At 46.7% G+C, this 24,201-nt stretch overlaps 1 protein-coding gene across 1 annotated transcript in view; it reads right to left on the reverse strand.

The window, feature by feature from the left end:
• The window catches only part of LOC147668996 (polyphosphatidylinositol phosphatase SYNJ1-like), a 287,979-nt gene that overhangs the window by 49,908 nt on the left and 213,870 nt on the right, over positions 1 to 24,201 (reverse strand). The window contains exon 6 of the mRNA XM_086948301.1: positions 10,474 to 10,557. Coding sequence (XP_086804427.1) covers positions 10,474 to 10,557 — 84 coding nt within the window. The remainder of the gene's footprint in view (positions 1 to 10,473; positions 10,558 to 24,201) is intronic.

Raw genomic sequence — 24,201 nt, forward strand, 5'->3', positions numbered from 1 at the left:
GCGCTGCGCTAGCGAGGTTGTACTATTACGGGCAGCGTTCGCGTTGGCGTTCTATGGGGCCCTGCGGGTGAGCGAACTACTGCCAACAAAAGAGATACTGAAGGGGGTCTGCGCAGGGATCACATGCAAGTAAGGAGGGACTCTCTGCTGATCACGGTAGCTAGGTCAAAGACGGACCAGGAGGCCCAGGGGAATAGCATTGTGTTGCAGCGCGCTCCAGGTAGTCTCTGTTGTCCAGTGAGGCATGTTGAGGCCTACCTAAAACAAAGGTTGACAACATGGGGGGGCCTTGCTGCGACATACGGACGGCGCCCCTTTGACAAAGTTTCAGTTTCAGAGGGTGCTGGCAATCACGATTGCAGCGGCAGGCTTGAACCCGAGTGATTTTGGGACCCATTCATTCAGGATAGGGGCCGCTACAGAAGCTACGGCTCAAGGTCTGCAGGCAGACAATGTTAACCAGTTAGGCCGCTGGTCTTCAAATTGTTTCAAGAGGTACGTGCGCCTGCACATGTTGTAAGTTACTGAAGAAGTGCACTCACGCTTGTTGTCTTTTGTTTGGATTACAGTTTCACGAGCCTGTGACGCAGGGTGGAAATTGGGACCGGCCCAGTGTCAGCTAACCACCACTTCGGAACAAGGAATGGAAGACGTGTGGTCTGGGTCGTTGGCCAATCATACCTGAGGCGTGCCGGGGACATATTCAAGACAGGTGATGCGATTCACACATCTGTGGAATATGGGTTCAGGGTGTCCTTCCATGGTAAGGGCGGCCAGTGTATTGACCGACTGCAAAGTTTTGTGGAAGAATTACTAGGGCAGCACAGGTCACCGCCATCTGTAGTCATAGTGCACATTGGGGGCAATGACTTGGTAAGATTGGGCAGACGAGCTTTAGTTGAGCACATACTTTCTGCAGTTAGTTGGTTAGCAAAGACGCTCCCAGGATGTACAATAGCTTGGTCTCACATGATCCCGAGGAGGGTATGGCGGGGTGGGTTGTCCACAACAGCGTTGAACCATTCGGTAAAGAGGGTCAACAATAAGTTCTCTCTGCTCATCTTCAAAGCATATCTCATGGGTGCATCTGGGGTGATCACTGTTATTCAGATGATGGGGTACACCTGTCCAGGGTGGGGAATGACTTGTTGATAGGAGACTTGATAGCTTGGCTAGTGGGATTGAGTAGACATGACCTATAGGAGGTTTTGGGGGGGCCAGATAGTCGGTCAACTATCTGGCCTGTGGCGGTAAGGTCATGATCGGTGAGCAGTGATTTCAAGGTCCCTAGGGGGGGGCGCCACCTATTATGGATGGGAGCGCCCAGGGGGAGGCGGCCATTGGCCCCTCCCACGGGGGCGGCACCCATTACGGATGGGTCGCCCAGGGGGAGACGGCCATAGGCCCCTCCCAGGGGGAGACGGCTATATGCCCCTCCCCAGAATTTCCCGGGGGCCGGATATCCGCTACGGCGGAAGAGAGTGCGGGGAAAGGAGGGGTGGGGGGGGGGGGGGGGGGGGAGTCCACGGTGTCCTTCTTACGGATACCCCGCACGGGAACTCGGACGACCTTAAGATGGCGTCGAGTGAAAGGGGGCCCCCATGATAAGGGAAGTTACAGTTGGCTACGAGGGTAAAGTCCTCTGCGCATGCGCCACTCACACGTGAGGGCGGGAATTTGGTGATAGGGATCTGCCACAGGTTAAGACCTTGCCGTTGGCCCCCAACGTTAGGATGTACAAATTCGTATACAATGCATTTGTCATGATGTTGGACTCGGCTAGGAAATCTTTGTATTAGAGATTTGTTAAGGTTAGCCTGAATACCTGTCTTCATCAAATGTAATGGAAGTTGAATTTGTACATGATGCATGAAACGTTTTTAATTTAAAGTTTTAAATTTTGTTTAATATTTTAATAAATACAGCCAGGGGGGGTCGTGAGGCCCCCCTGCCTTCCAAAAGTTCAAACTGTGTCTGTCTCCTCCCATTGGGATTGGTGGTGGAAGGGGTGGCGGGCATCCCGGCCCATAATATCACAACTAGTATATATTAAGTGTGGATGTTACCCCAATACCATACAGAAGTACGCACCTTGTCAAAACCAATGCACATGATGCGCGGGTGCTCATTTAGTGTTGTCTCATATTTGCTTCTAAATGGTGTCATTACTATATTATAGAGCAGAGCGTTCACTGTGCAACAATTCGACACTCGGACGACCACAGATATGCATGTTGAGCAATATATTGGGGAAACATTTCAGGAATCAATGAAGGCCTTTGCAAGGAGACCGATTATCACCATCACAAGCACTGTGCTATGAGAACAGGACGCCTCAAAAATCAAAGAGTAGAGATGGAAGTCAGTTGAATATTCTGCTTTAATATGTGTGCGAAGATCTAAGGTGTCAAAGAAGACAATGGCCATTAGAGATAAGAAAACCTTCAAATGGGAAAACTGAGCTGAGTAGTGACTTAGTCAGCAATGTCTGTTACTTACATGAATGCTCCAGGCATCCTACACATCATTCAATAAAATAAATATTGATATCTGCTCTTTTTAATACATTAAGAGTGTTTTTTCTTGCACACAGTTTCTGATGCAAGAAAAAAAAATGTAGCCGTTCAAAATGATGTAACAGTTAAAGATGAAGTCAACAAGACATGTAATGTATACAACAATTATGTTCGAGTGACAGCAATTGCAATTAGACTGCACATCTTCCCAACCTCTGGTTTCCGAACACCGTGTGGGCCTCAAGAACTAGACTCTTTCAATTCCCGCTGCAGAGCGAACTTCAACAAAGAGAAAAGGAAAGGAAAGAAATGTTGAAAATTTAGCTAAACAAAGCTTGTGATTTACACCTTCAGCAGCAGAGGCAAACCTGGCCAGGATTTACCTTCAGTGAGCTTGGCACAACTTGGGATCTTTTCAAGGTTTCACTTTGCTCCCCGAACTCTTGGCACATCCACAGACCGATCTCTTACCTAGTGCACAATAGTAACGACTTGCCTTTCATTACAGAACTAATCGTGGAATTTACAATAGAAAGCGTGTCTTTGCTCCAAATATTCTTCTTTTAGGGAGCACTGTATAGATGTGGAACCACTGCTTCAGCACCCAGCACTGTTGTCCAGTTCACTTTCCCGATCCTTTACTGGTTACAAGGGTGAACACTGCTTCTCGAGCTTTCATTGCTTGCAGTGGATTCTCTGTTGACAGTCGATAACTGGTGCCTGTGCCCTTAGCTCCAACCTTTGTGTGCATTGTTTGCATGCTTGTGTTTGACAAAGTGTTCCCTTAACTTCTGCTGTGCACTATGTTCGTGTTCTTTGTGTATTGTGGCTATCGCCTTTGACTGTTATCAACTTCAGAATTGCTGGATTCAAGGGTACAAGTGTCACATCCTGTGTGAATACTGACTTTAAATTACCTTCTGTTAACATGTCCAATGTTAATAGCTTGTCCTCGCCTGAATGTCCCGTCAATGGATATTGGGCACAGATGTTACATTACGTCATGTTGTTTTAGGTTATGTTGTGCGCTATATGTGCTACATGTTGGGTTAATTTGTAAATTGCACTGTACTCCGAAGATATCCTGGAGCTGCGCAGGTCTTCCTGCCATAAACTCCTTTTACTTTTTTGTACAGGACTTCATTAGGTCCTTCTCCATCTCCGTGGTTCATCTCTTACCTTTTAGAGTGTCTCCTCTATAACAGGCCCGCAGACCATGCCACAAAAGTAGCACAATGACGATAAATAGTACCAGAAGTCAACGCTGAACTTGTCCACCTTCAATTGACTTCATAGTGTTTCAATCCAGGATTTGTGATAAGATGACACATTTTTGAAGACAAGATTAAAATTGTTGGAAGGCTTGCAACAGGGAAAGCAGATGCCTGAGCTATCCGTATATTTATCAAGGAAAGATCTCCTGAATGGCAGAAAGGCATATGAACTGCATAAGTGGAGGTATCACATGGCACCACTGGACTTCCTGGATGCTAACAAAAAATTAATTGATACAGGAGGATCATGCTTATGGATAATAACTCTTCCCCACCTTAGACAACTGAACAAAATGCTTTAAAATTACTTTGCAACTAGTGGCTCCCTGAAAAATAACAGTTTTGCAACAGATGCAGAGTTTAAACCACTTCTGGAAGAAATGATGGACTGAAAGTCATAGTCAAAGCAAAGCTGCCTAAAAAGGGCCGATTCATTTGTATAGGTAGGAAACGACGACAGCTCTAAAACAAAGATAAAATCCAATTTGCTTTTGTGGTACATGCTTAAGAAAAATTTAACCATCCAGACACTTCTGCTAGTAGAGTAGTCTAGAGGCCATGTCCAATAAAGCATACGTGCACCTGCTCAGAAGGCACACAGTATTAAAGGATCATGAGGCCAAACGGACTGAGGAGAACAATCTCTTTTAGAAGGCATCAATACGTTTCGACGCTCAATCCGGAGGAATGGTAGGAAAGACATTAGGAGTGACTTTACTCAAACGCTTGTACCATCAGGCTTTTCAGGCATAGGCTGCCTTGTCAGACAGTCAGGGTCAGCGGGGGCAGACCTATGTTGCCTGGCAACAGGCCAACTGACCAGAGTACTTGAGCACAACTTGAATGAAGTAGCCATGAGTTTGCCATTAAGAGCTTTGTCGAAAGGCATTTGAGGCTCAGAAGTTGGGCCTGGTGGAAGGGTCAGTTTACAAGTTTGCCTTAGTTTTCACAGTTGCAACTATAAAACAAGCACTTCAGCTGCCCTTTGAACAAATACTACAAAAGAGGTCCTTTCTTCCGTTTGTTGTTCACATGGACTGTCTAGCCTAGTATCTGGGGATATATCTAGCCACTGACATTTTGTTCATCAAGGTAGTGTCCATCATCGGTACAGTGAGGAGTGAGTAGATTGCCGACCTCTACGTCATTACAAATGTCATAGGAAACATTTTGCATAACTCATACTATTTCAGTCAGATCCAAATAAGGCCTACAGCCTCAGATAGTACTGTCGCTAAGGCAGAAGTTGAGGATTAGAGTATGGTAGCAAGTTAAGTCTTTGTGATCTCATAGCGTGACCTAGGCCTGAAGTGAGCCGATGATGGCACAGGGGCAGATATCAATAGCACAATCAGGTACTGGGCCACTGGCAGCATTCCAGGATAGAAGGGTCTAGTGTGGACCTTAAAGCCAAAATAAAAGCATGAACTGGCATTGGAATGCAAGTGTCCCATGGTGTCAGTTGGCACGGAGAGGGCCTGAAAATCCAACAGGAGTACCTCAGAGCTCTGTGGAGATTAAAGACACTAAAAAAGGGAGCTGAAAGGGAATGACAAATCTGCAGCATGGTCTCCTTGAAGGCTGCAGGTTGCTGTGGAGTCAACAACGGCCCAAGGAATTAAGAGTGCACCAGGATCAACTGCAGTACTGGAGTCAGAAGACTGTTGTGGAGTATGATGCTTTGATTGACACCCACACTCCTTTTCACCTAACTTTGAGTGGCAGGATGGGAGTGCAGTCATGCTTGGCCTTCTTGCACTTATGGTACATATTCGACTCCAACTTATAGGAAGACTTTGAGAGGGAACAGGACTTCACACAAGGTCAGGACTCCTTAAAAATGATTAAAAACGTCCTAGAGATTTGGAGAAGGAGATGAATCTATTTACGACCGTGATCTCTTCTTACATTTTATGACATAGGTTTGCTTCTAGATCGGGAGCTTGAGGGTGATTTATCAAAAGACTTCAAGTTGTGACAGAAGCCTGAGTACCAAAGGTACATATTGTGTTGATCCGTAACAGGCACCTGCTATCTGCAGTCTCGAAGCAGCTTGAATCTGGTCATTTTACGGTGAGACATCATCCCTGGCACACCATCTGAGCATTACATTTTAGAAAACTGACAATTTTGGGAGCAGAACTCTGGATCCGCTTCGGAGGGCCTAGGAAAAAAGAAACTGACGTCAGTGCATAGGGGCGGGGCTTACATGTGGCCCTGCTCTACATTTCCTGGGTGTTATGGAGTCACTGGAAGCCACATGGCCCCAAATGCCGCCGCAGAGGAGCATTCCTGAGAAAATTCTCTCAATCCTTTCTGGTACCTTGGGATGTTCATGAGATGAGGAATCAGCAGTTAGAAGTATCCGTCAGAAAGATTAAATAAAGACAGACAATTGGACTGATTACCTTTTACCAGTTCTAGCAGGAAGTGCGCAATATAGATTTTACCCTTGATAAAGAAATCTTCTCTGGTTTCTAATGAGGATTCAAATTGTGACTACGACAGGTATAATAATGAAATGTATTTATCATTTGAAGGAGAGTTAGAGGTTAGTGAAAAGGCCGAACAGTCATTCAAAAGATGTGGGCTTTGTACAGCACGTTTTAGGTAGCCTAGGCTACCCAGACAGCAACCATACAGAATATGAATAAGAAAATGGATGAACTGGATGTCACATTTATATGATACAATGTGTGGATGATGATAAAGAAAGAGCATTGAGTTTGTTACACTGGCACAGACGCCCATAGAGGCAAACAATTTTTGCCAATTGACCAATCTTTTTTGGTACAGATAATCCCCCTCGGGGTTATGTTAATTACATTTAAAAAGCATAGCTTCTACTCATCAGCTATTCATCGGGTCCCATAGCACTAGAAGGTGGTTATCTTACTTTACATGCTGTGGACAGTATAGGAATGTTGGAGATAGGAAATACTTAGGTTCCCTTTTGAATGGGAGATTATCCTCCATAAGCCTCAATATGAGGAATAGTGCTCCATGACTTTATATCGAGAAAACAGAAAAAAGATCAGCTTCCAGCACATATTTTAAAATCTTCGAACAGTCAATAGGGATGTTCTAGGAGAATGTACCAACATATGGATAGTAAAGAATCAGCATATTTCAAAGTCAAATGTACAATGATCCTAAAAAGCCCTACACATGATGCAGTTGAGCAACACCATCTTGTAAATTTAGAAAATTGCTGACAGGAAGTTGCTGAAAGCCTAGATGGAGCGCTCTGGCACAATACAATAGGAAAAGCATCAAAGAAACCACAGCTCCCACTCACAGTGAACACATCAAATATGGAGATGTTCCACTGACCACAGATAAAGCCAGTCTTTAGCATTGCTGGAATAGTGGTTCCTCTGACAGTCCCTCATTAAATAGGACATCTAAATGATGGCAAGTGAGCTTGTGACCAAGAACCAATACCAAATTATTTGCTGAATTTAATTCCAACTTGTTCTACTTTCTACAGTTGTGGCTGACCTTGAGCCATTTTCCAAGTCTATCAGAGGCAGTAACTATAACTGGATATGTTCTTGAATGAAGTAACTTACACAACCTTATTCAATTCAATTAATCTTTATTTCGGCTCAATCGAGCCATAAAAGATACATAAAACATGCATACAATCCATAGACAAGGAAAATATATAGAACACACTTAGAATAGCACAGTTGAGGTTTGGCATCCTATATAAAAACAAAAAAAACGTACATAAATAGTCTAAAAAGGCATATGGTTATAAAATACATAAAATCCTGTGAATAAGACACAATCTTATTAAAGAAGATTAACTACTCTTGCCTAATCTTGCTGCAACCCATTCCAGAAACCACATGCTGGTGTCTCCCCGTCATCCTATTTTGTCCTTCTTTTAGGACTTCAGAATACAAGAGCATGCAATGAGAAAATCAGTTATACTACACCACCAGTCATTCTGTAACTAGGATTTTTCAGCATTTATGGTTTAAGTCTCCTCGGCAACTGAGGAATATGTGGAAGCTCATTCTGGAGCTAAAATTATCTGGGACCGAGGTATAAATATTGCAATTTGCAAGATAAGAGTACCATGGAAAGAAAATGTCCTAATTATTGAGGCGATGCAGCAGCTCCAAGAGTTGTTGTCCAACTTCTAGCCGATCAGTTAATATGGGCTGCAGCAATCTTGAGCAATGCAATAAAGGGTAGGAGAAAATGAGTGATTCATAAATAAGCTAGGCATCATTTAGTCATAAATTAACCTTCAGTAGATAACTCTAGTCCACTATGCGTAACTCTAGTCTACCATGAGGTGTTTAGTCTTCTAATCAAATATGAAGCACTGTATTCAACAAATGCTGGCTGCAGAGTGGGCATTACTTACACCCGTTGGTAAATTATTACTATCCACAAGATGAGAATAAAAGGGACATACAGTGTGGGCAGCAGGGATGCATGGGGAGTAAATTGAAAAAGTGAAGTCTGGTGCCAGAAGAACATCTTGTTCTGAATGAAAACTGTTATCACCTCTTAATGGGCTGGAAAATCACTGTAACAAGGGGATAATGTTGGATTATAAATAATATTACTAGGCTAAGTGCCTACAATATGTTGAACAATGGGGCCCATCTCAGGGTACTTTTAGAAGGTCTTAGCAGCTGACAGAATGGCACCTATCTCTATTAATCATTGGATGGGTAAGGGGCCACAAAGAGACCCAAAATTGGCCAAGGAAATAACCGTCATCACCCATGCCTGGAAAAGTGCACAATAGATGTTGGAAGATGGCTGCACATACATAGATAACGCATCACCGTAGGTGCATTGCCACTTCCTTACGGCCTTGAAGGAAACGGGCACCTCACAATAGAAAAGAGAAGAGTTCATTAGAGTGGGAAACTTGTTTAGAGACCGGCCTACCACTGGGACTCAGTTCCTGCAATATAGAAGACTTATACAGACTGTGAAAGAATGTTGTAGCCCACCATCAGCGAAAGCTCAAGTATCAGCCATTCAGAAGAGTGAATATCTCATGTAGTGGAGAAAGTATGTATATCCTAGAGAGGGCCTTACGGCTTACCAGAACGCGGAAACGTCATAGGTTCAGGGATAATGGCTCCAGGTACTGTGTACGGAGGGGATCTATAATATTTGGGAATGGATATGTGCTTCAATGAAGAAAATAAACTAAGGCCAACGTTTTTGTTGTAGGAGCTTCTACCTTTATATTGCTCAGCTGCTGATTGCACATTTAAAACACGTGAGAAATCAATTCCCGAGAATAGTCAGGACACAAGTTTATTTTTGTTAATAATCTTTCAATGAAAACTCAAAAAATAAGCTTACTTAATCACGTTTCATTTTTCTGTAAGCATGCAAGAAAATACAACTTTTTTCATTGCAAGACTGTCATAAAATCATAGTCTAGGCTGCAATTACTTCCCGCCTGTAATCTGGAAATTCACACCATTGGTTTTCCTCACTATTTTTTCAGTAGGCCGCAAAGCAGACAGAATGCAGCTGCACGACTAATTTTAGATCTAAAACGCCACAATTTGGTATTGCATATTCAAGTCAAGCTACATTAGCTCCTGGTTCCTAAATGAAAACAGTTTAAGAGCCTATGCATTTTTCCATAATCTTGCAACAAGAGGCAGCATTCTTTCAGCATTTTTTCCACAGTTTAATCAGCATGTTCTATTTCTGCACCAGCACTCTAAATCTGCTAATTTTTGGAAGGTTCGTCGTTTTTAGTGTGCAAATTCATGAGATCATATGTTGCTCTACTGTACCTCTCATACTTTGAATAATAATGGTCATGAATATTAGAAGTAAATACTACAAATGGTGCAAGAGTCTAACATTCTATTTTTTTACTGGGCAAGGAGTACAGGACTGGTTATTTTTCCTCCTCAGCTACAATGCCCCTAGTGGACACTGAAGAAAATTAAATCATCATTTAAATGTCTAGGAACATCAGATTTAAATTATTAAAATGTAATTATCTCCAATGAATGTACAAGGTCACATTTAAGTAAGGGAGAGTACTTTCAAAGTTGTTGGACTGTTTGACAAATCCGACCATGACAGGTAAGAGTGATGGGTACGAGGGACTTGGCAGCAAATTAAAGGCTTCGTGGACTCTGCACATCTGCTGAAAAGCAGCTGATGTCCTTCCTGTCCCCAATATTTAGAGTGCTTGGATATCTATTTGCTCCAAAAAGGATGGAACACAAATCAGCTCACTTTTGGCTGATGTCCACATAAGCCAAACTCTAAATCAGGTTTGAAGTGTCCATTGGATGATTTCCACGGGAAGAAGAAGAATCAGTAGGGAAAGATTAGTGTGCGTCATTGGTTCTCACTAATAGACTGTTCAAAATGACCCATATTTACTCATATCAACGTTTGCTTTATGCTTTCTGATCTAGGTAAGTGTGTAGAGGCAGAGCTTGTGACATTAATATGTTTGGTATCTTGAGAAATTGCTCTACTGTGTGCAGCTTATAAAGCACAACACGATTCACACATGCGTTAATATAGACCAAGCTTCCAACCAAGGAAAGAGATTGAGAAAAATGGGATTTGGGCCACGTGCAGTGAGGGTGACCGTCTTTCACATTATTGATCAAATAAACAAACACCAATTTCACTTCTAACAAAAGGCAAAGTAATCGTTTACTTACTTGCAAGCCTGGCTGCTCCCAAAACAAAGGGATAGAGCCACGAATTTGTATGAATGAAGACACAGCATCTTCCAAATAAATCACCTAGAAAGAAAAAGAAACAGTTACTTATAAAGCAGAAATACTGAAACATAGGGTGTTTGTTAGATGCACATTTTGCTTGGCATGATGCGCATGTGCTGTTACATGAAAAGATGCACTAGTAAGGAAAACCTAAAGAGATTAATCTAAAATACTTTTATTACCACTACATTGGTTCTCATCACTGTTCTTACACAATCAGGTCCATCTCACCCAAGACCGGAAACACCTATCAAAATAAATTATTCGCTCATCTACCAAGCACATACTATTTCTTTTTCTTTAAAAAAAAATTAGTCCAACCCTCTTGACTGTGAATCACCTAGACTTCTATATGATGCCTGGCCTCAAATCAAATGGAACGATGGATGTCCCCATGGGTGCTGAGGGGAGTGACGATGGGAAATTACAAAAGGAGAATGGTGAAGAGGAAGGCTCAGTCTTGGAGAAATGAAAATTCCAGCGAGTAAGAGGTCAAGATATCACCTTAATTTCCCTTTTAAACGGAAATCAACATAGTGGACCTAGATGATCATTACAGTAGGTCAGATCTTCTTGTGGTATTGGCTACAATATTTTACATCAATATGTATCTAACAAGCTTGCCCTGAAACCATGCATTTTATAGGTCTATAAACATATTGTATACACAAATATGAAAATTAGTGAATGACATCCTATTTTGTAATCACAGGCACCACAATAATGTAGAAATCTTTAAAAAAAATGCATAAAGTTAGTCAAATCAGAAACAAGAAAATGGATTCTAAGATGTAGGGCCTAATCCACAAAGGGTAAACGTAGACCTCTGTGTAACTTGTTGTGGTAACTTTACTATTTGTTTTTAATTCTATGTCAGGACCAGAGGCGAGGATTATGCTTTTCTTTCTTGGCTTTATTTTAACAGCAGCTATGTGAAACATTCTCAAGGTACAAATCCCATGAACACTTTGGGAGAAAAGTTTATCACAGTTCATTCAATCAGTGTGCATTCATCCCTTTTATAGTCCTCTGTACATGATGCCTCCTCCTCTTTCTTCGCTGCTCCTCGCAGTTGTCAATGAAGTGAAGGGCCAGTGTACCGTACTTTACTGTTATTTAGTGTTGTTTATTGTATTTATGTTTTTTGTTATGCATCTTTACTGCTAAGGTTGCCTTAAGGTAATCTCCAGGTCACCCTCGTTTCTACGCGGTGTGAGGCCCCGCAGGGGCACTCTCCTGTCAAAGGTATGTCGGGCTGAGTGCCGCAGTCTTACGACCGCTAGAGGCACTCACATGCCTCTTCTGAGGCTTCTCTCTTGGCGCGCACGAGCTAATCAAGCTGCTCTGATCGCGTTCAAAAGGCAGCGATTGGCTCAGCAAGGCTGGCCGACCGCCTCTTCACAAAGCCCCGTGTGTTCTTGGAGTGAGGCGCCCCTAAGACTGATCAGTATTTCACCTTCGAGCTGATTTTCTCTACCCCGCAACAGTGTGCCTGTTCACGCCCCTAACTGGGGTCTGTAGTCCAGGTCAGCGAGCCTTGCTAATTACATTGCGCATTGAGCGCTCCACGCGTGGATACACACCAGCTCCCACAGAGGGAGCTAGGACTATTCGTCCAGGCAACTATATACCGAATCTACAGTTTTTAAAGTTTACCAACTGTTACTGTATGTGGAGTTGCGCGCCAGTCTTTGCACGTTGCGTGATGACGCAACGCGCAAAGACACCCTGTCCCGAGCGAGCGCGCATGAGCAGAATGACCGCGAGCGCCGAGAAAAGAAGACGCTCGGCGCTCTCCCGCGATTCATGATAATTAATAAAAGAAACCCTTTCCTCTACCTCCCGAGTCTGCCTCCTCATTCCGTGAAGGTTATAACTAACATCACAGTGGCGACGAGGAGTGGGATTACCCACAGTGCACTACATCAACAAAAAAAAAACCGGAAGAAACCGTGGAGCAGCACAAGCCAAGGGGAACAACTCCACATAGGCCCTATTGGAAGGGGGAAAGCTCTGGAAAAAAAGTCCAGGAAGGCTGGAAAGTCGCAGGGAGAGCGCGGCAGAAGCGCGAAGAAGCAAGGGCACCCACCACGTGCACCGGGGCTGGAAGCTGCGGCGACCAGGCGGAGAAGCACAGAAGGGGGTTGATATTGCCCGGCAGAGGCCCTGGCGGAACTAGATGACCACAGGGAAGGGGGAGCAGGAGAACCCTGACCGAATCCGGCAGCAAACAGAAGCGCTAGTGCGCCAGGAAGCCCAAGAGGCCAGGGAGCAGAACCGGAAGAGCAGGCCAGAATGAGCACACAGGCGTCATCACTCTCAGTGCCGATCCCGTTCTTGCCCAAACCAGGTGAACCTCAGATGAAATGGGAAGACTGGAGGGAATATTTCAAAAACTACCTTGAGGCCCTGGAAGATGAAAATGGGGAGCCCTTCCCCACTGCGAGGAGGAAGAGGTTACTCTTGCACAAACTAGGCCCAGAAGGGATAGGAGTATTCACCAACTTAGTGCCCACGGCCAGACTACAAGCCTACGTGGACGTCTTTAAGCATGCCATAGAAGACCTGGACAATCACTACCGTTCAGCTGTGTGTGTCTCCATTGATCGATACAACTTGCAGCAAAGGAAGCATGAAGCATAGTCCATAGACGACTACGTCGCAGCTTTGAGAAGGTTGGCGATCATGTGCAAGTACGGGGCCCTCCAGGACGACTTCATAAAAGATCAAATTGTTATGCACACGACCAATAAGACGGTACAAGATAAATTGTGGGCACACGGGGAAGCGACGCTGGAGGAGGTCATAGCGATGGTAAAGAAAGCAGAGTTGTCGAAACGATGTACCGAAGCAGGAAAAAGAGAGACCGCCCAGAGGACCATGGTGAACAGAGTAGAAGACTCGGAACCCTCAGGAAGAAACAGAACGGCGCCTGGAGAAAGCAAAGGAGCGAACAGATGGGCTGGAAAACCTGGACAGACAGGAAAAAAGGCAACAGAAAGCAAGATCGCGTGCTACAGGTGCGGAAGCCCGATGCACTCAGCTCAAGATAAACGCTGCCCTGCGTTCAGGGCGAAATGCATGTTCTGTGGCCTAATAGGTCACTATGAAAAGGTGTGTCGCAGGAAGGTAAAGAGACCTGTGGTGAGGTATGTAGCACAAGACCAACCAGAAGGAGAAGAGGATGAACTGGAGGAAGATGACCTAGTGTTGTGCATAGAAGAGCAAGTGTTGGGAATAGACAGCAAGCGTTCCCGTAAACCACAATGCGACATGCTAATAGGAGGAGTGAAGATCAAGATTGTAATTGACTCAGGATTCCCGTACACTATAGTCCAAAGATCTGTGTGGGAGGAAGAGTTCGAGCCCAGCCTAGGACCCAGACTAAAACCTCCGGACATAAGGCCAGTGTCGTACACAAGCACGCCCATCCCCATGGTGTGGTATAGGACTCTAACGTTCGAATTCAGAGGAAGAACAGCGGAGTGCAAGCTGTACGTAGCGGAGAAGGGTCAGTCAGTGTTAGGATGGGTGGATCAATGTGACCTGGGAATAAAACTGGACCCGGGAGGAGACATACAAGTGTTGATGGCAGACCAGGAGTGCTGGCCGGACCTGGAGAAGAGGAAAAAGGACTTCCCGAAGGTGTTCAGATGGAAGGTCGGCAAACTGGAGAAGTTCACACACAAAATCCTGCTCAAGGAAAACTCCAATCCAGTGTCTCACAAGGTGAGGAATGTTCCCCTAGCAGCAAAGGAAGCGGTGCAACAGGAACTGCGCAGGCTGGAAGATCAAGGAATAATCGAACCCATAGACAGTTCGGAGTGCCTAGCGCCAATAGTCGTGGCAAGAAAACCCAATGGCAGGGTGCGTCTGTGTGTGGACCTTCGAGAACTGAATAAGTGCCTGATTGTGGAGAAATTCCCACTACCTCGCATTGAGGAAATGCTGGCAAAAACAAGAGGAGTGAAGTGGTTCTCCACCATTGACCTCACATCCGCCTATCACCAAATAGACCTGCACCCAACGAGCCGGAAGCTAACATCCTTCATAACGCCGTTTGGATGCTATCAATTTCGCAGGATGCCCTTTGGTCTCGCCTCGGCCGCAGCGGTGTTCCAAAAGCTAATGCACCGCCTGTTCAAGGACATTGAGGGCATCCAGTACTTTCAGGATGACATTTTGGTGATGGGGATGGACCAGGAAGACCATGACAAGAAATTAAATAAGGTGCTGAGAGTACTACAAAAGAATGGCTTGACAGCAGAATGGGAGAAATGTCAGCTGGGAATGACATCAGCCACATACCTTGGGCACGAGATAGGAGGATGCGGAATCACGCCGAAAAGAGAGAACGTGAAGGCGATCTGCGATGCCAGGGCTCCCAATAGCAAAGAAGAAGTGAGATCCTTCCTGGGGATGGCAGAGTATTACAGTAAGTTCGTCCAGCACTTTTTAAAATTTATTTATTTATTTATATTTAATTTTATAGAGCGCGCAGCTACCCTGAGGTTTCCCGGCGCTAAACCAACAAGGGAGGTGTGCCTGCCGCAAAGATTATTGATTGAATAGCCAAGTCTTTACATCTCTGCGGAACTTTAGATAATTGGGTTCAATCCGAATAGATAGAGGGAGAGAGTTCCACAGGGATGGTGCCAGAAAAGCAAAAGATCGACCACCCTTTCTGGCTCTCCTCGTCCTAGGAATCTGGAGTTTGTGTTGATTGGATGAACGAAGAGTGCGGGAGGGAAGGTATGGTAGAATTAAAGATCTCAGATATTGAGGGGCCTTGCCAGTATTAATTTTATGTACAAGAAAGAGAGCCTTAAATTTACAGCGACTGTCAATGCATAGCCAGTGGAGGCTACGGCGGTACAGGGACGTGGAGGACTTGTAGGGTAGTTTACACTGCAGACGGACTGCCATGTTCTGGACTGTTTGTAATTTACGGATTACCTCTTTGCCCGCTCCCAGAAAAAGAACATTACCATAGTCCAGGCGAGATGTTATTAGCGCCTGAAGTACGGTTTTCTGGGTGTCCAAAGGAAGCATCCATGTAATTTTTTTCAACCATTTGAGAATGGTTATACAAATGCAAGAGACTCTAACGGCATGTTGCCTCATGGACAACTGGTCATCAAAAATTATCCCCAAGTTGCGAGCTGTTTTCGAAGGGTTAGGAGGGGTGCCCATTTGAGCAGGCCAATGAGAGGGTCCCCATAAGGCGGGATTATTGCCAAATAGGAGAAGTTCAGTTTTCCCTCCGTTCAATTTTAACTTGTTGTCATGCATCCAGGAGGCAATGTTGTTGAGACCATAGCAGAGGGAGGATGTAGTGGAGTGATGGCTGGTGGAGAGTGAGAAAATGATCTGTGTATCATCTGCATATGAATATATGGAGAGCCCCGCTTGCTCCGCAATAGCAGCCAAGGGTCTGACGTACAAATTAAAGAGAAGGGGACTCAAGATGGAACCTTGAGGAACACCATATGCAGATTTGTGGTAGCCGAGAAGACTTGAACCGTCCGGTCGGACAAGAAACTGGTAAGCCATCCAAGGGCAGAATGAGTGATGCCAGACGTCTTTAGAATGTTAACCAGAATGGGGTGGGAGACCGTATCAAATGCGGCACTTAAATCTAATAGAATAAGTGCCACGGTCTGCCCTCTGTCCAACAGATGGCGAATGGTTTCAGAGACTCCCAGAAGTGTGGATTCCGTAGAAAAGCCTGAGCGAAAACCAGATTCTGAATAATGTAGAATATTATGAGATTCAATATAGCTGGTGAGTTGTTTATTTACATGCTTTTCCAGAATCTTAGAATAAACTGGAAGAAGCGAAATTGGACGGAAGTTGGCGGGGTTATTTGGATCTGCATTGGCCTTTTTCAGCAATGGTATGACCATTGCGTGTTTCCACGAATTGGGGACCTTGGCCTCCCTGAGTGACGTATTCAGTAACTCCATGATGAGCTTTAGAGAAGACGAGTCTAGGGTTAGCAGAATTTGGGGAGGGAAGGGATCCAAAGGGGAACCGGATTTGATACTTTTAACTATGTCATGTAATGTAGAAGGGGTCAAAGGGTCCCAGGCTGTAATCTCCGATTCTGCCGACTGAAGGACGCATGGAGTAGTAGATGTGATAGGTTCAGGGGGGACTGAGGGGGCGTTAGGGGGGCTAAGTCAGCATATATATTCTCGATTTTAGAAGTAAAAAAGTCTACTAAGGAGTCACATTGTGCTTTATCCAAGCACGGAGCCTTGGGTTGACTAGTGGCACCAGAGATTTCCTGCACCACCTTAAACAAGGCTTTAGGACGATTTTGAGCATTTAAAATAGATGAGTTAACATATTCAGTTCTGGCTATCTTACAGAGGATATGATATTTTGTTAAAGCAGCTTTATATTGTAATTTAACGTGAGGATAGTACTCAGAGCGCCACTTCCGCTCGAGATGTTTACAGCTGTTTTTTTCTTTTTTTAGATGGTCATTGAACCATGGCGCAGGGGGATGATTTATATTAAATGTCTGCTTTCGAAGTGGAAGACAAATATTAGCAGCAGACGTAAGCCAGTGGTGAATAACGTCCACTTGATCAGTGCTACTGACCTCGGTAAGGGGCAAAGAGTCGAACAAAACAGAATTAAATTTGTTGGAATCCAGATTATTCCAATTGCGGGTCATTCTAGGTTTAGGAGCTGTTGCGGTGTGGTTAAGAGATTGGTCAATCGCAATGGAGAATTCTATAACAAAGTGGTCAGACCACGGGACAGGTAAGGGGGGGCTTACATAATACTGCATCCAGATTGGATAAAATTGGGTCGAGCAAATTACCCGCCTTATGAGTGGGGCCCGAGTTGTGCAGGGTAATATTCATGGCTGCTAGATCAGACAGTAAATTAGTGCTGATAAGGCAGGTTATATCATTAAAATGAACATTGAGATCACCGACAATTAAAAAGTTAGTCGCCGTCAGTAGTAGAGGAGCTAAATGCTCTGGAAGAGATGAAGCCCAAGAACTGGCGGGGCCAGGGGGGCGGTAAATCAAGGCGCCTGTAAGGGTGAAATTGGGGGATAAAAGTATCTTAAACAGCCCAGCCTCACAGTTAGGAATAACAATATCCTCCCATTTACAAGAGAATGCTCTTTTAAAAATAATAGCTATTCCTCCCCCTCCTTACCCCTTCTGTTTCTACCCGTGTAGGTGTAATTATCAGGAAGAGCGGCTGCGATATCAGGACCCGAATGGTCCGTCAGCCAAGTCTCCATGAGGAATAAGGCGTCAGGTTGGGAGGAGCTCAAAAGATCAAAAACGTCTCTGCTGTGTTTTGGGAGGGACCTGCAGTTTAAACTGATAAAGTTAAATGTGTGGGAGGGGGGTTCCTGAATAGGTTTGCATAAAAAATTAGATGCCGAGATGTCTAGTGTTGAGGGAAGCGAAGAGAGGGACAGCGAACAATCAGGGCAGGTCAGAGGGGTATGCTGTGGGCACAGAGGAGTATCATACGAGCATTGGGGTGGCCTGAGGGTCAAGAGCGTATTTTTAGAGTAGGTTACCCTTGATATTGGACACGTCGAGGCATAAGGGCTGGCCCTGGGCCGCGTGCAGTCGCGGACGGGCGCAGACGGGCAGAACTCTGGCACGACTCCGGCGCGCCACCGTCGCGCCCGCTGCCTGCGTCTGCTGCAGGTCAGCCAGCACATCGGTTAAGTAGGGAGACGGCGGTAGGAGGACTAGACCGCACACCCCCGCTTCCGACGGAAGTGAGTAGGGATAGTAAGACCTCCCTCCACAACACGAGCTCGGCTCGGGGAGGAACGGGGAGTGGTAAATGCAGATAATCAGGTGACTGTTAGCAATCGATTTTTAAAAGCATGCAGAATATATAAAACACACACAGTGCAGGCGACCTGTTGATGTGCCCCCCTGCTCTCTCACAGCAGCGTCGCACACCCCGGAGCCAAAATGCACAGATAAGCAGTCCGAAATAAAAGATCGCAGTCTGAGCACCTAAATCGTGCCCCCGCAAGGAATTTACACAGTGCGGTGCGAGCACATAGCTCGTGCCCCCTGCAGTCAAATCATCAGGTGTTGCGAAATACAGCAATGCACATACTCTCGCTACTTTGCCACCAAAACACATCAACTGAGGCAGCTAATAAGAGACAAGACAGCGTTCAAGTGGAATGAAGTAGCACAGAAGGAATTTGAAGAGTTAAAAAGGGGCATAAGTTAGACGGTACCACTACAAGGGTATGATCCCCTGGGACAGACCATACTGACGACGGACGCTAGTGAGAAGGGACTGGGAGCAGACCTAGCGCAGGAGAGAGCAGACGGAACAGTAGAAACCCTCAGTTTTGCATCCAGAGCTTTATCTCCTACAGAACAGAAATTTAGCGTTATTGAGAAGGAAATGCTGGCGGCGGTATGGGCCATGGGGAAATTCAGGCAATTCCTGTGGGGCAAGAGATTTCGACTGCAGACAGACCACAAGCCCCTTGTCAAAGTTCTTACCTCAAGTGGACATGCGACCACGCATAGCCAAAATGACACCAATATGATGTGGAATATATTCCGGGAACACGCAACAAAGTAGCCGATTACCTAAGCAGGGCCTCAGCCATGGAAGAAGCTCCTAGCCCTGCAGCAGAGAATGAAGAAATGATAGCGGTTATGGAAGACTCAGAAAGGGCGATTAGCAAGCAAGAATGGGCCCAAGCGTATGACGGAGACGCTGAAATCTGTGCAGTCAAGGAGTACGTAATCAGAGGTTGGCCCGAAAAGAAAAGGTTACAGGAGGTACTACGGAAGTTTTATGAAGTCCGCGAGGAGCTGTCAGTGAGTGACTCGGGAATCTTCCTGTACCGAGGAGACAAAGTGGTGCCTCCTACAAGATTGATCCAACACCTGTTGGCCCAGCTACACGAGGGACACCTCGGCATAGTGAAAACCAAAATGAGAGTGAAGCAAATGTACTGGTGGCCACGGCTGAACATACAAGTGGAGAGGCACGTGAGAGACTGCGATCAGTTCCAAGGAGCTGACAAAATTCTGAAACCCCCAAGGCCAGCTTAGGGCAAATTCGACCAACCTCGCAATCCTTTGGAGGATGTCTCGGTCGACATTTTGGGACCTGTTTTGGACAACCAAGGAATGCCGAAATATGTATGTGTCTTGGTGGACAAATATTCCAAGTGGCCTGAGGTTCACATCCAAGAAGAAATGGACTCTGAAACGGTGAAAGTTTCTCACCTCGGTTTTTCTGAGAGAAGGGGTCCCGAGAACAATCCTGAGTGACAACGGCCCGCAATTCACCTCTGAGAAGTGGTACAAGTATACGGAAAGGAACAGAATCAAAACCAAGCACACTTCCATATACAACCCTTCGAGCAACGGACAGGTAGAAAGATTCAACAGGGTCATCATGGGGTCCATCCAAGCGGCCATGATGAAGGGCAAGGACTGGGAAAAGGAGATCACGAGTATGATCTGGGCATACCGGATTACCCCCACATCAACAGGGTACAGCCCATTCCAGATCCTGAGAGGCAGCCATCCCTTCACCAAAGACAATGTGGTTTGGAGGGAAAAGACCATCACCAGCAAATGGTCTCCGGCAGTGGTTCAACACAACCTGGAGAAGGCTCAGAAAGTATATACTGAACATTACAATCGGAGAAGAAATGTGAAAGAGGCAGCCCTTGAAAGAGGGGAGTGGGTGAGAGTCAAACTGTAGGAGCTAAAAAAACAGAAAGGAGAGAGCAAGTATAGCCCGCCTCTGCAAGTGGAAGAAGTATACTACAGAGCGGTGTTACTCAGCGACGGGAATGTGTGGTCCCAAATCAACAAGATCCTACAGTGGCCTATGGAGGAAGGGAGAGCCCTACAAGATCAAGGAGCTGAATGAAGTGAATGAGTCACTGCAGCAGGTGAAGAAAGCAGAGGAAAAGAGGGATCTTGTGAGGATGGGAGAGATCTAGAGAGGCCTGCGGTAGAGGAAACGCTGAGAGAGAAGATGGCGACTCCGAAAAAAGCAGAGCAGAGTCCTCAAAGAGAAAGTAGGGTGAGCCATGCTGAGAACTGCACTCGAGAAGTCTCCACACCGGTAAGACGCACACACGCAGGTAGAGTGGTGGTCAGATCTAATCACTTCAGAGACTTTGAACTGAGGGGATGTTAAACCCCTGTGGACTCAGAGGACTCTTTTGTGTATGTATAAAAAGGGGAGATATGTAGAGTTGCGCTCCAGTCTTTGCACGTTGTGTGATGACGCAACGCGCAAAGATGCCTTGTCCCGAGCAAGCGCAGAATGACCGCGAGCGCCAAGAAAAGAAGACGCTCAGCACTCTCCCGCGATTCATGATAATTAATAAAAGAAACCCTTTCCTATACCTCCCGAGTCTGCCTCCTCATTCCGTGAAGGTTATAACTAACATCACACTGTACAATAATGGTTTAATCTTTAGCCCGGGCTTTAAGGGGGCTGGGTCTCACTGGGTCTGAGCACCAGCAGTTTTTAAAGGGGGCCTCGAAACGGGTCTCTATCGGGCTCGGTTTTGTGCCCTGGCACAGGCGGTCCGTTTATTCTCGGTCTGCAGCAACAGCAGGCACACCGATGTGCGCGTGCTCACACTGCTCACTTCTCACTAGTTGAGAAGGTACAGCATGACGTCATGCCAGGGGAGCGTTGTAGGAGAAGGGAGACCCTTTAAAGAGAGTCATTTTCTCTCTGGATTTCCCTTCTCTTTTTGAAAACTCAGGAAAAGCAACATTGTAGTGGTGTCACCAGGGCTTTAAGTGGAAGAGTTTTCAAGATTATATACAACCATCCGTAGTTGTTGCTTATTTATCTTAAGCAACTAACAACCATTGACAAAGGCAATAGTCCTGACTTCTTGTAGGTATGATGTTACTTATTGTGTCATATCTGAATGCAATGACAGGAACAGCAAAATAAAAGTCGGGCGGCACACTATTCGAAGAACAGATTTTAAACGTAGGTGTTTTTAAGCCAAGCCCTTAAGTACATTGGCCACACCCCTTTGAGAGACCCCACCAGTTTTTTCATCCCAATCAATCAATCAATCAGAGTACTTGTACAGCACGGTACTTACCCGTGAGGGTCCCAAGTCACTGAGGGGAGGGGGGGTGCTGCTACTGCTCGAAGAGCCAGGTCTTGAGGAGTCTTCTAAAGTCGAGTAGGTCTTGGGTCTGCCGTATGTGGTGCGGGAGGGTGTTCCAGGTCTTGGCGGCGAGGTAGGAGAAGGATCTGCCGCCGGAGGTCGTTCGTTGGATGCGGGGAACAGCGTAGAGGGCGATACTGACGGGGCGGAGCTGGCGAGTGGGGGTGTGGGGGTGTGGAAGCTGAGTCTGCTGTTCAGGTAGGCTGGTCCAGCGTTGTGGAGTGCTTTGTGTGCGTGGGTGAGGAGCTTGAAGGTGACCCTTTTGTCAACGGGGAGTCAGTGTAGGTCTCTCAGGTGAGGGGTGATGTGGCTGCGGCGGGGGATGTTGATGATCCGTCGGGTGGAGGCGTTTTGGATGAGTTGTAGTCGTCGTAGGTGTTTGGCTGGGATTCCTGCGTAGAGTGCGTTGCAGTATTCCAGTCTGCTGCTGACGAGGGCCTGTGTCACCGTTCTTGTTTCGGCCGGGATCCACTTGTAGATCATGCGGAGCATGCCGAGGGTGTTGTAGCAGGAGGAGGAGACGGCATTGACCTGCTTAGACATGGCGAGGGAGGAGTCTAGGATGAATCCTATATTGTGTGCATGGTCGTAGGTGTTGGTGCTGTTCCCAGTGTGGTGGGCCACCAGGATTCGTCCCAGGCTGAGGGGGTGGGTCCGAGGATGAGGACCTCCGTCTTGTCCTAGTTCAGCTTCAGACGGCTGCTCCTCATCCAATCGGCGACGGCCTTCATTCCCTTGTGGAGGTTGGTTTTGGCGGTGTGTGGGTCCTTGGTGAGGGAGAGGATGAGCTGGGTGTCATCAGCGTGGGAGATGATGTTGAGGTCGTGATGGCAGGCCACTTGTGCGAGGGGGGCCATGTAGACGTTGAACAGCATTGGGCTGAGGGATGAGCCCTGGGGGACGCCGCAGATGATGACGGTGGCTTCGTACGGAAGGGTGGGAGGCGGAGGCTCTGGGTTCTGCCGGAGAGGAAGGAGGTGGTCCAGTCAAGAGCTTTCTCTTGGATTCCGGCTTCTAGGAGGCGTGTCTTTAGAGTGCGGTGGCAGACGGCGTCGAAGGCGGCTGCTAAGTCCAGGAGGATGAGGGCTGATGTTTCGCCATTGTCTAGTTGGCGCCTGATGTCATCTGTGGCGGCGATGAGGGCTGTCTCGGTGCTGTGGTTTCGTCTGAATCCGGACTGGGACGGGTCCAAGATGTTGTCTTCGAGGTGGCGGGCCAGTTGCATGTTTACAATTTTCTCAATGACCTTTGCCAGGAACGGGAGCAGGGAGATGGGCCGGAAGTTCTTGAGGTCCTTGGGGTCCGCTTTGGGCTTCTTGAGGAGGGTGTTGATTTCGGCATGCTTCCAGCTTCCTGGGAATGTTGCTGTTTCGAAGGAGATGTTGATAACCTTCCATAGTAGGGGTGCGATGGCTGCGTCTGCTCTGTTGAATACGTGGTGTGGGCACGAGTCAGACGGAGATCCTGAGTGAATGGAGTTCATGACCTTGCGTGTCTCATCGTCGTTGATGTTGGACCAGGAGGTCAGGCGGTTGGCGCTGGTGGTGTTCACAGGGGAGGTGGAGTCTGGCGTAGTCGGGGCGGTCGTGGTGTTGAAGCCATCGTAGATGTCAGCGATCTTGCGGTGGAAGAAGATGGCTAGTGAGTCACACAGTTCTTGTGAGGGCGGGATGTCAATGGTGTTGGTGCTGGGATTGGAGAGTTCCTTTACGATGCTGAAGAGCTCTTTGCTGTAGTGTGCGTTGTTATCCAAGCGATCTTTGAAGGAGGATCTCTTGGCTAATCTGATGAGGTGGTGGTGTCTGCGGGTGCGTCCTTGTGGACTGCATGGTTATCCGGTGTGCGTTCGTGGAGCCATGTCTTCTCTAGTTTCCGGCATACGCGTTTAGAGGTCTGGAGCTAGTCGGTGAACCAGGTGGCTCTCTTGTTGGCGTGGCTGTTGGAGGGTTTCTTGAGCAGGGCGAGGGTGTTGGCACAGTCGTCGATTCACTCTCTGAGGTTTCGGGCTGCAGCATCTGGGTTGGTGGGGTCGGTGGGTGGGTTCTTGGCGAGGGAGGTGATCAGCTGGTCTTTGGTGACTTTGCTCCAGCAGCGGCGCGGCAGCTGTTGGGTGCGGTGGTGCGTGGTTGGTTTCTTGAAGGTGAAATGGATGCAGCAGTGGTCGGTCCAGTGGATTTCGGTGGTGTGGTCGAAGGCGACGTGGGAGACTGTGGAGAAGACGGGATCCAGCGTGTGGCCGGCGGCATGGGTGGGTGCGGTGAGTAGTTGTCTGAGGCCCAGGTTGGCGAAGTTGTCAATCAGGGTGGCAGAGTTGGCGTTGTCGTTGTTCTCGAGGTGGAAGTTCATGTCCCCGAGGAGGATGTAGTCCGTGGAGGCAAGTGCGTGGGTGCTGCCGAGGTCGGCGATGGAGTCGCTGAACTGAGCCCGGGGTCCGGGGGTGTCTGTAGATGAGTGTTCCTCTGGGGGTGGTGTTGGGG

Source organism: Lissotriton vulgaris, unplaced genomic scaffold (genome assembly GCF_964263255.1).
Source record: "Lissotriton vulgaris unplaced genomic scaffold, aLisVul1.2 SCAFFOLD_2649, whole genome shotgun sequence".
Lineage (NCBI taxonomy): Eukaryota > Metazoa > Chordata > Amphibia > Caudata > Salamandridae > Lissotriton > Lissotriton vulgaris.